The sequence below is a fragment of the Ursus americanus genome, chromosome 23 (assembly GCF_024610735.1).
Source record: "Ursus americanus isolate L20-20 chromosome 23, mUrsAme1.1.p, whole genome shotgun sequence".
NCBI classification, from domain to species: domain Eukaryota; kingdom Metazoa; phylum Chordata; class Mammalia; order Carnivora; family Ursidae; genus Ursus; species Ursus americanus.
The window spans coordinates 42059372-42071376 of record NC_142149.1 but is presented as its reverse complement, the minus strand read 5'-3'; the positions used below and the strand labels follow the sequence as shown (position 1 = coordinate 42071376).

The 12005-nt window shown below is 53.0% G+C and overlaps 1 protein-coding gene across 1 annotated transcript in view; it reads left to right on the top strand.

The window, feature by feature from the left end:
* Positions 1-12005, top strand: part of SLC6A4 (solute carrier family 6 member 4) — a 39288-nt gene that overhangs the window by 7369 nt on the left and 19914 nt on the right. The window contains exons 2-8 of the mRNA XM_045773472.2: positions 4690-5144; positions 7248-7382; positions 8482-8701; positions 9510-9648; positions 10203-10337; positions 10652-10755; positions 11830-11957. Of these exons, the coding sequence (XP_045629428.2) occupies positions 4802-5144; positions 7248-7382; positions 8482-8701; positions 9510-9648; positions 10203-10337; positions 10652-10755; positions 11830-11957 (1204 nt within the window). The 5' untranslated portion in view covers positions 4690-4801. The remainder of the gene's footprint in view (positions 1-4689; positions 5145-7247; positions 7383-8481; positions 8702-9509; positions 9649-10202; positions 10338-10651; positions 10756-11829; positions 11958-12005) is intronic.

Genomic DNA, 12005 nt, shown 5'->3' with positions numbered 1-12005 from the left:
CTCTATTCTACACTCTGTGTGCAGAGAAGTTCGAAGCTCCCCTCTCCCAGGCAGGGAAAGTTCTGGACAGAGACCCTTGTCCTTTCTCATCATAACTGCCCCAGCGGCCCTAAGGATTATAAACTGTTTAATCCCTCTCCAAAAACCTGAACTGTCCGACCATCTCACACAAAGAATCCTTTGGTTGGGAAAATGGTGTTCATTTCTACCCCTTGTGTCCAAAAACAGACGGATTTCCCCTGCCCTCCCCATTCACACGGTGAAGTCTGTTTTGTTTGAAAGGTGAGTCCCTCTGGGTCCACGTACAAACCACTGTCTTACGCTGCGGGCCACGGTGAGTCAGAACCACTCACATCCCGGCTCCTTCGGGAGAAGCTGAGCAACAGGGACAAAGGAAGTCTTGTCGACTCTGAAGGCACCCTGGGGCTACAACTGTGAGCTGCAGAAACTGCTGCGTCAGGCCGGCCGAAAACTCCGTTTACGATGGGATGTGCAACGGGCATCTCGAGCACCACCTGCCCCTCCCTCCTTCAGCATAAGGACTGTGTTCCCATAGTCGGAGCTTGGCCTTGCGCCAGGAACTCCATGCGGGCAGGACGGCGCCTGCCTTGCCTCCGAGAGCCTGGCACGTAGTAGGTATACGGAATGTCTTTGCAGAATTGGCGTTGCTGCGTGGCGGGGGCCGGGCTCAGGGCTCCCCATCAGTGGACACCAGAGCTTTGTCATCGCTCTCGCCCCCCACCCCGGCCGCGGGGGGGCGGGTGTTGGGAACTCCAGACTCCCTCTCGGAAGAGAGAAGGCGAACTGCCACTTGGCCATAGGACCTATAATTAATCTGTTCCCCGTGATACACCCATTGTTCGTGCTGGGTTTGCTGCGGTTTTTGAAAATGAAAACTGAGTGTCCTGAGAAATGAACTCACTTTGATCTCAACAAGTGAAGTCAAAGTACAAACTTTCTATAGTGTTTCTGCTTAGAGCGTGCTGACAGACGTCAAACAGACAAGTCGGGTCACGGACATTTCCAAAGGTCTGGGTGGTTTCATGACTAATCGCTGTAATTACATGCTTGTTCCGATACTGGTTCCCCTGGCTACAGAGAGAGTTTGTGGGACGAGAAATGGAGATTTGATCAGAAGAAGTTTAAATAGAAACAATCCTTTCTCCTGGGGTGGGGGAGGGGAGCGGAGGGACTTAGCCCACCCCCTGGGCTGAGAGGAAGCAGGAGCGAGAACAGAAGCGGGCTGGCAGCGCCCCCCCCCACCCCCCCGCCAGACACCACCGTGCTGCTGCCCATGTGTGGAGATGCGGGGGTGAGGGTCCCACGTGTCAGGTTGTCATCCCAGCGAGCAGCAGGGTGATGTGGCACCACCCCCAGCCTCTCACCCGCTCAGCCTGGTGCAAGAGCCCATGTTCAAGGTGCAAAGGAAGGTTTCTGGGGCTTTCTCTGGCCATGGAGAAACTCAAACGCTGCCTGGAGGAGGTCACACTGTAATATTGACCTCGTTTGCAATCTTCACCCAGCGGGATAAAAATATCTTTTTAAAAAAGAAAGCTTTTAAGAGAACATTCTTAGAAGCCAATTTTCTTAACTCTTACTTCTATATTCCCGGAGCAGCCTGCTCTCAACTGTGACCTGCTGGTCTCAGGAGAAAAGGTGGCCGTTGCTCTGTAAAATCAGAAAAGCAGGAAAGGAGAGTGGGAGCCACGGGCAGCGTCCCGCCAGCAGAAGGGGGTCCAGGCCAGGCCGTCGTCGTCTCCTGGCCAACTGGATGAGTCACCAGGAGGACCTTTCTTCCAACTGGGAGAGGCAGAAAAAAAGGAGATGTGCGCCTCCTGCCTGTTTGGTGGCTTTGGGTGGCTGTCACTTACGTTTGTACCCCAGGGTCTGTGATCAGGAGTGCTAGAGCCCGGAGCTGGCTGGAGAGAGGCCAGCCTGAAGTCATGAGTCAGCCAAGGAGCCTTCTTAACAGGCTTTCTTAGGACGTGGGCCATTTCAGCCTGTTGATGCAATTAAAAAAAAAAAAAAGTACTGGGGGATATTTCAGGAAACAAGGTCTTTGTAATGCTCAGAAGAAAAATAGAGACGTGCGCATTATTCTTCCAGGAGCCGCTCGGGACAGGTGCCAAGAGATCAAGATCAGTTGCCTTAGGGGACGAACCCCTGAAGATACTGAAGAACATACATTGCCCCAAAAAGTTCACCGACACACACACACGTTTTCCAGCTTCCCTGCAGGACGCCCCAAGGGAGAAAGTACAGGAATCCTAGAACAACTCACTAGACCCCAGCGTGAGGAAGGTGATAGCGTCACTAGAATGGCTAAGTGTTTGCTCCCCCCACCACGATGTTCTTTGGAGGTGGGTGACGTGCCCCTCCCATGGACGTGGGGGATGTGCCAGAGAAAGACTGGAGGGTACAGCTGCTCTTTGAGCTGCAGTGTTTCGTGTTGTTTTTTAAGTCATCTCTACACCTCACCTGGGACTCGAACTCACGTCTCGGAGATCAAGAGTCCTGCGCTCCACCCACTGAGCGGGCAGGACGCCCCTGAGCTGCACTTTCAATGAGAGCAACAAGGTGGTGTCCGGATAGGAAGAAGTGCCTGCAGAAAACTCGGGGTAGAATTTTGAAGGTGGAGAAAGAAAGGTGGGGGAGGAGGAACCTTGGTCAAGGGCAGGCTCTGCCCGTTGGGTGCCATCGGGCTGCCCGTGGTAAAGCTCTTTATCTCTGTCATCTGGCCTTCAAGTTCGTCAGTGTTTAAGGTGGAGAACACGCCGTTGATAGAGGCCAAAGGGAAGGGCAGAGGCCTTCTTCAAACAACACAGTCAGAGACCACAAAGTGCCGGCTTAATTCAGCTGTGTATTTACCTACACTGACACCGCATCATCTCTCGAAAAAATTATGAACTTTAAAAAAATCCCTCGGCCTGGTACATGGTTACTTACGGTGAATGAGAGAAAGGGGGGTTAATCTGAAAAGTCCACGGGCGGGGACTGGGAGAGACTGGAGAGCGGCATAGAGACCAGCACAGTGGGGTTTTATCTAGATCACTCTTCATCAGAAATTCATGTTCTTCTCTGAGTGGTGTTTGCATCCTTGAGCCCGGGGTAGGGTCAGGGGGTCGGGCCAAGCAGCTGGGTAGCGTAGAACCCAGGACGTCCACCCCGGCCCCTTACTTACACACCATAGACCCAAAGAGCTGGTCTCTCTCTTGTTGCTGTAATATTTTCGGCAGCAATCAATCCCTTTTAAATTTTCATTTTCTACTTTACAGAAAAAAGAACCCAACGAACACAGAGCTCTAATAACTTGCATCCCCTCGTGTTCATTTCTCATCCTTGCCCAAATTCGTGTACATAATCATCGGTGTGAACCTATTTGTGGTCTCATTTTTCGCTGCATTTTTATCTTCACACTTGACATGTGGATAGTTAAGATCTAATCAATGAAAGCCCCAAAGAGGTAGGAGACAGACAGTGCCATTATTTTAGCTATCCATTTCTAGCCATCCTCCCACTGTGGGATTTGAAGGGGTAATATCAGATCTTTGCCATTGTGAATAGTGACAGCAGTCATCCCTAGACATCTCGACCTGAGCTAAGCAGAAACTCCCAGACTATTTCAAGAGCTTGAAAAGTTCAGGCCCAGATGAAATGAAGTTAGCTGGAAGGTCTTGGCTCCTTACTACTTTATAACAGGCCACAGGTTTAAAGTCCAAGAGGGCTTGGATTTCTGCCCCACATTTGACGTGTGAGGCCTCGGTCCAGATTGCTGCGCTGACTTCCCCACACCGAGGCCCCGGCTAGCCCTCCCCACCAGACTGCGTGGGGACGGGGACACCGGCCATGCTGACGTCTGGAACCCGCATGCCCTTCTCCCCGGCTCTTCTGGCTTTCCCCGCCGGCCCACTGTAGCCGCCTAACAGGTAGATCCCCTGCCTCAGGACTTGCTGGGAGAGGCAGGCAGAACGCACGGTGAGCAGCAGGGCCCTTCCAAGCCCGGGCGGTCTTGCAGGGGCACACTGCGAACACAGCTCGGCGAAGCACAGATGGACTGGACACAGCCAGAAGCAGCTGGAATCTCGAAGGGCTGGGCCACAGGAAGAGGGGAAAAGTCCACAGCTAAGGCGCGAGGGGTGCCTTTGCTCTTGTCCTTTTAAAGTTATACCTATAATTTCTGTAAAATACACGGCATGCTCAGCTTAAACGGTTTTAGGGTTGTCCTCGTTTATTTGCAGGCAGCGACTGCTTCTTTCTTTGTGTTTCTTTTCCCAGCACAGCATCCAGGACAAGGTAAGAGCTCTGCAGAGCTTTGGCGAAGCAAGCCGTCTTCTTACCTTCTTCTGAGGGACTGGTAAGCTCCAGGATGCAATTCTAGTCCCGCAGATGAAGTCAGTACTCTGTTCTTAGAGCCGATGCAAGACCTGGTGGTTTGCTGTCTGGTCTGGTTTGTTTTGTTGGTCTGGTTTTTTTCCTTTTCAGATGACTTGATTGTGACTTGATACCGTGTCTAGGTTGAAAGCTGTAGTTGATTTTATTGACGGCCGTATAGCAAACAGGATGTTTCACGACTGACAGATGCATTTGTAAACCCATTAATTCATGTCATTTACGATGTCCGGTGAGTTAATACCAAAGACAGTGGAATGCGTAATTCTGTTCTCCCTTTGCTGTGTGCCTTTCCAACAGAGCTCTCAATCCCATTGATACAAAGCTCCGAGGAGATCCACAGAGCTGAACGCAGAGAAGTCGGCTCGGGTCCTCAGCAGATGGGTGTCACTGTCATCTCCTAGCCAACAGGATGGAGACCACGCCCTTAAATTCCCAGAAGGAGCAGTCCGTGTGTAAGGATAAAGAAGATTGTCAGGAAAATGGAGTTCTGCAGAAGGGTGTCCCTGTCCCCGAGGATAAGGTGGAGTCTGGCCACATCTCCAACGGGTACTCATCGGTGCCGAGCCCGGGTGCCGGAGATGACACTCGGCACTCCATTCCGGCTGCCACCACCGCGCTGGTGGCCGAGGTTCATGAAGGGGACCGGGAGACGTGGGGCAAGAAGATGGATTTCCTCCTCTCCGTCATTGGCTATGCCGTGGACCTGGGCAACGTCTGGCGCTTTCCCTACATATGTTACCAGAATGGAGGGGGTCAGTATCACGGGCCACAAGCGGAGGCTCTGACCCGGGGATGGTCTGCAGGTCATGTCTTCTCTGTCTTGGGTAACTGATGAGTCTGGGGGCATGATTGCTTAGACTCTCAAGCTGGTCCCAAACACAGTCAGCATGTCTGAGGCTCCCTGGGTTATAAAGTTGGATAAAAGCTCTCCCAAACCTGACCTCGCCAGATTTTCAGCATCCTTAGTGCCTCATGTGTGGGAGAGCCCCCTCCTCGTCCCTGCATTACCCAAGCTCCACCGTCAGAGCGAGATGTGAGAATGGCCGTCCGCGCTGTGCAGGCTCTGCTCGGCAGAGGCCAGAGAGGCCAGATCTGTGTAAGGGAAACCTGGGAAGGGGCCCCAGGGTCCCAGGCCCTCGGGGGGCCTTTGGAGCTGTGCCTGGTCAGAGAAGCACGTCTGCTCAGGCCCAGAGCCGTGAGCTGGAATGTGAGCATGACCCAGAGTTGAACCCAGCCACGGCAGGGCCTTCGTGATGACGCCGAACCATACAATGCATCTGCCTTCTGTCTCCTCCAAGAGTGCTAGGTTTTTGAGGCTCGAGACTATTTCATATTCCTCCTTTGACCCCCCAACACCTTCAGAGCAACTAACTTGTAGATTATCAGAAAGAGTGGCTGACTGTAGGCATGGCTGTGGGAGCCGCAGGGAGTAGAGTGGAGAGGAGTGAGTAGGTATGGGCCCTCTGTGTTGACATTGGACTTGCTATCAAAATGGGAAAAGGACGAGAAATGGAAGTCAAATCAGTCAATATTTATTTTGACAGCGGCTCTGGCAAATGACTTGGGAGGGCAGCTAAAGTGAAGTTTGGGGAGAACTCCTTAGTGTCCTCATTTCCTCCACGGCCTGACACAGAGCTGCCTGGGTTTGCTGCATTTTTTAAGGACCTTGGTCCTCGCGGCTGCAAAGCCAGTTCTGGAACACCCCCCCCCCCCAAGCCCAGCCCTCCCTGCCTGGGAGGAGCGGAAGTTACCTCCAGCTTGGTGGGGGGGCAGGCTCACCTTTAACCTGAGCTTTCTCTGAGGGGCTGGGGCGCTGGTGACGTTTTTCCTACACTCATTCCCCACCCTAAAGCCCATCAAGCAAACACCATGAGAACACAACGTGGTTCTTATTCTCCAGCCAGATGTACCCGGAGCAATTGTAAGTGAGGTGGGACCTTTCTGAGTTGCCCGAATTCTGGTTTCACAGCACCTTATGGGAGGGAAAGTTAGTGGAGAAAATCACAGCTGACCCACCCCTTGGGTTGAGACTGAAGCGGCAGGTGAGCGATCCCCCACCTTGGTGTTTCCAAATTCTGCCTCAGCCACGAGAGCCAGGGGACGCCGGCATCTCCAGGGACGCAGCAGCCCCACGCTTCCTCGTTCTGTGACAAACTACCCTTTCCAGCCACATCTGCAAAGGGGGTCCAGAAGGGACTTAGTGGAACTGTGGCGACAGAGCCCTGTATCAGTGATGAGGGTCGGCAGCCAGGGGTAATAGCGATGGACACAGTTAGGAATTCAGGGGCTTGTGGATGACCGCAGCTGTTGTGCAGCCTGTCACAGATGATCTGTCCCAAGGGTCTCACTCTCGTTGCATCAGAATCACCTGGGCCACTTACGCCCACACCTGGAACTTCCGCATCAGGGGGTCTGGGTGGGTGTGCGTTCCTAAGCTCGCCGGGGATTCCCTGTGATTCCCTCGTGTGGCTGGCCTTGGGGAGCTCAGTCCTCCTCAACCCTGTCATTTCATAAGGGAAGAGACAGGTTCAGGGAGGGGCGGTGGCCCAGGGTCCTCCGGGTGATTAGAAGTGCAACCGATTGCGGCCTGGTCTGTTGATCCCAAACCCAGCTTTCTTTCCACATACTCTCTGCCTCCTCCGTTTACTCTCTGAAACCCCATTTGACCGTGGAGCTCTGGGAACGCGCTAAGTCCAGGGGAGCATAGTGTGAGGTCACTCAGCACAGAGCAGCTTCATGAGACTCGGGCATCCGACGGCCCCGTGAATCTCGGCGCGACCCCGGGTGTCCACATCAGTTGAGCTGTCCTGGGGCAGATGTGGGCAGGAGGTGAAAATGTCTTTTGTCTGCCTCAGGGGCGTTCCTCCTGCCCTACACGATCATGGCCATTTTCGGGGGGATCCCACTGTTCTACATGGAGCTCGCGCTGGGCCAGTACCACCGAAACGGATGCATTTCAATATGGAGGAAAATCTGCCCAATTTTCAAAGGTAACTGAAAGGCTGGAGTGGGGGGCGGGTAAGTGGGTCCGCAGGGAATAGGGAATTTCCATCCATGCATGGGAGCTGGGGACCTTCTTCTGGAATCAATTAAGCCTTAATGTATCTCTGGACAATAACTTGAGTAATTCAGTTTTTGACTGCTCAAGTGGGATGAGATTGTGAAAGGGAAACAGAATAAATGGCAATTAAAAGTAAACTTGGGGCATCTGGCTGCTAGAGCATGTGACTCTTGATCTCAGAGTCATGAGTTCAAGCCCCACGTTGGGTGTAGAGATTACTAAAAAAAATAAACTTAATAAAGTAAAATAAGCATTTTAAAAAATAAAAGTAAACCTAATAGAATCCTATAAATATGAAGGATAAACGAATGAGGAAGAGGTGGGGGATGGGTAAAATGGGTAAAGGGGACTGGGAGGTGCAGGCTTCCAGTTACAGAATGAATGGGTCCCAGGGATGAAAGGCACTGCGCCAGGAATATAGCCAATGTGCTGTAATAGCGTTGTGTGGTGACTGATGGCAGCTACACTCGTGGTGAGCAGAGCATGACGCAGATTGTCAAATCACCTGTTTACACCCGAAACTAATGTAACGTTGTGTGTCAACTATACCCAAATACAACTATTTTTTAAAGCAACCAGAATAGGGCACCTGGGTGGCTCAGTCCGTTAAGTGGCTGTCTTTGGCTCAAGTCATGATCCCAGGCTCCTGGAATGGAGCCCCGCATCCCATCAGGCTCCCTGCTCAGCGGGGAGTCTGCTTCTCCCTCTAACCCTCTCCCGCTTGTGCTCTCTCTCACTCTCTCTCAAATAAATAATAATAATATAAAAAAATAATAAAAATCTTTAAAAAAATATAAAGCCACTGAAATAGAAGAAGTTTAAAGCAGTAACGGCACACACACACATTTTCCCAAACGTGGGATGTTGCAAATACATCTAAGGAATCTGCCACGTTGCCACCTGTCCGCCCTCTCCCAGAGTCTGGGGAACGGCAGCCCCGGCACTCCCCCTCCCCTGAGCCGCAGGCCCTCCAAGGCCGGGCTCAGTCAGCCCGCCCTGTAAGCGTGGCCCCTCCCCCTCTCCCCCAGGGATCGGTTACGCCATCTGCATCATCGCCTTCTACATCGCCTCCTACTACAACACCATCATGGCCTGGGCGCTCTACTACCTCATCTCCTCCTTCACCGACAAGCTGCCCTGGACCAGCTGCACGAACTCCTGGAACACCGGCAACTGCACCAACTACTTCTCCGGGCACAACGTCACCTGGACGCTGCACTCGACGTCCCCCGCGGAAGAATTTTACACGTAAGTGCATGTAAGTGAGGGGTGGTCAGCTAGAGGCAGGCCACACCCCCGGGGGCGTGGCTTCTGTGGAGGGAGGCGGGGCCAGGGGCTCTAAGCCTCTTTCCTGGTTTCCGAGAAGCTCTTAAGGCAAGAGGAGTAAATGTAGGTGAGGGAGCGGCAGGGCCGGCCCCAGGCACATGTGCAGCTGGGAGACTCGACCTCGAGTGCTCCCTAATCTGGCCCTCTGGGCTGTCCCCCCACCCTTGTAATGTGCCAGGCCAGGCTGCCCCCAGGCGGTTCACATTCCAAAAAGACTCTGCGGCGTCAAAACCACCCTTCCTCCTGGGCCCCCGCTCTGCCCGTTGTCGGGGAATCAAAGCCTCCCCCTGCTGCAGCAGTTTGCAGCTATTCAGAGTCTCTGGTGTCATGTGTTCGCTTCACAAGCGGCACCTACCCTTTGGAAGAAGATGCCTGGAGTACGCAGTACTCTTTAATTCCGGCATTCCGGGCAGCTGCAGCCCCGGAGAGCGTGATTGTGGGGTGGGAAGGGACCCACCACCCACCCATACAAAAGCCGCCCCAGCTGGGAAAGGAGATGCCTGGGAGCCGGCCTCGGGGGCTGAGTGCTCTTCCCAGGGGCTGTGGGCCCAATGCGCTGCTCTGTCGTTGAGGAGGGGCAGAGCCAGCTCTTTCCGAGGCTTGGTGACCGCTCGGTCCTTGCAGCGCGGTGCCCGATTCTTCTCTTGGCACCTGCCGGAGGTATGGCAGGCCGCCGGCTCCGCTCGCTGCTCAGGCCATCTCACGGGCTTTTCTCTGCCACTCACTCCAGGCGCCACGTCCTGCAGATCCACCGGTCCAAGGGCCTCCAGGACCTGGGGGGCATCAGCTGGCAGCTGTCCCTCTGCATCATGCTGATCTTCACGGTCATCTACTTCAGCATCTGGAAAGGCGTCAAAATGTCTGGCAAGGTGAGGGGAGCTGGCTGCGATCCAGGCCGGCCACGGGGCCGCGGAGGAGTCAAACTCAGAACTCAGGAGCCTGGACAGCCAGAGGCAGAGGGACATTGCGTCCTTCCACAGCAAACACGATTCGTGGCGCTCAATGTCTCTTCACCAAATCTGTTCAAGAATTCTAGAAATGAGCCAATCCCAGGAACCATCACATGAGTTTTAAAAAATTCCTTGAACCCACCTGTAGTGTCACAATTAATAATCATGCAATAATTTATTGAAAACCCATGATGGGCCATAAGCAGTGCTTTATATACACTGGCTACTGTCTTGCCTTTTGCTGGGTGTTTTCCCCTATTGCAGGTGGGAAGTGGGTTTGGAGGCGGTAACACTGGCAACTTGGGAATCAGATCCCCGTCTGATTCTAAAGGCCTTGATATTTCTGCCGCATCACCCTGCCTCCGACAGTTACAGAAAAGAAGAGGGACATCTCCTTTCTTGGCGGTTTTCAAGCATAAAAGACACCAACATTCACATGCTGACAGTCTGTGTTTCCACCCCCTCCTTCGCAGGTGGTATGGGTGACAGCCACCTTCCCTTATATCATCCTTTCCATCCTGCTGGTAAGGGGGGCCACCCTCCCCGGAGCCTGGAGGGGTGTTCTCTTCTACTTGAAACCCAACTGGCAGAAACTCCTGGAGACAGGGGTAAGATAATGGGGAAAATGATGGGTACCTGTCTGTCGTTTTACTAACTGAAGCTAGTCCCCCCCACCCCCCGCCCAGTAGGGACAACTGAAATTTAGGCTCAATGGCAAGTCTTGGATAATGTTTTAAATCAGAAGTGCAAGCATGAAAAGTATAGTCAAGGCCAGTGGGTTTGTTTATGCCAAAGTGTGAGGAAGAGGAGTCACATTTCTTTGTACTTGGTATGTGGCCGCCCCCGGGAGGAGCTTTGAGAGCTGGATTTTCACTTTGCACGGAGCCGCACGGACCTCACCCTTGCCTCTGCTGCCGTCCAGGTGTGGGTGGATGCGGCCGCTCAGATCTTCTTCTCTCTCGGTCCTGGCTTTGGGGTCCTGTTGGCTTTCGCTAGCTACAACAAGTTCAACAACAACTGTTACCAGTGAGTATCTGGGGCTCCCCAGGCCAGGCTTAAAAGTGGGGGGAGCATAGTCAGCTGGCCCAGAGGAAGGTGATCGAACTAATGGCCGCAAACTTGGCCGGGCTCAGGCACTTCACAGGCCCCTGACCAGTTCCCCCATGGCCAGAGCCCACCCAGTCCATAGCCTCCCCCAGGCCAGTCAGGGATTGAGAGGGGCCCCCGGCCACTTCCGTTTTGTGACAGCTTCTCACACACACACACACACACACACAATTTTTTTAATTAAGAAATTCCACAGCAGATTTACAAAAATTGCAACGTATATTAAATATTTAGATTCCACTTATTAATGTGTTTAACAAAAATTGTAATGTGATTATTTATGTCCATATTCACAAAAGTATAACGATTGAGCTATTTTGACCAGTGCAAAATGCCACTGTGATTTTTGTGGCAAAATCTCATTTCAGAAATTTTGACAAAACGGGGAGTGTTGTACCAATTACGATTTCACTACCGCTCGCCGTCTCTAGAGTTAACTTCGGTTGAATGTCCTCTCACGGATGGCAGTGTCCAGCAGTCTCATTGTGCTGTCCATAAGATGATTACAGAATTCATTTTTTTCTTACAAAGGAACCCAAGGACCCCTTACAAGGACCCCAAGCAATGTGGCATTGCACTGGCACACCAGCCTGAAGCTGGATGACGAGGTCTTCTTTTAAAAGAGTCACGATATTCCCTGTGACAGGCTCGTAATGTCATTGGCACATAAGGTCAAAAGTCTAAATCTGAGGCCCCGCCTCCCATCCAGACCCTGCTTCAGAGCACTTCTTGTTTGAAATCAAAAGGACTGTGTCCTTCCAGTTCGCCATGGGACGTCACTATAACCAGTCCTGCCCAGCGGCCTCCCCCCGCCGTGTGGTGCTAAGGGCAGCCCGTGCTTCGGGCCGCCAGCCCGCGTGAGAGGCCGGGCCTGCGAGGACAGGAGGGGTCACCAGCACGGGCTTGAGGGGCCTGCGGGCCTTGGCTGGAGACACATGCTCTCGAAACTCTCTCCTTGGAAATGTCTCAGTCCCCGTGGCTTTTCTGCTGCAGAGACGCCCTGGTGACCAGCGCGGTGAACTGCATGACAAGCTTCGTTTCCGGATTTGTCATCTTCACGGTGCTCGGGTACATGGCCGAGATGCGCAACGAAGATGTGTCTGAGGTGGCCAAAGACGCAGGTGGGGACTTGGCTTCTCTTTACGTCCCGTGCTCTCACTGGACTGCTT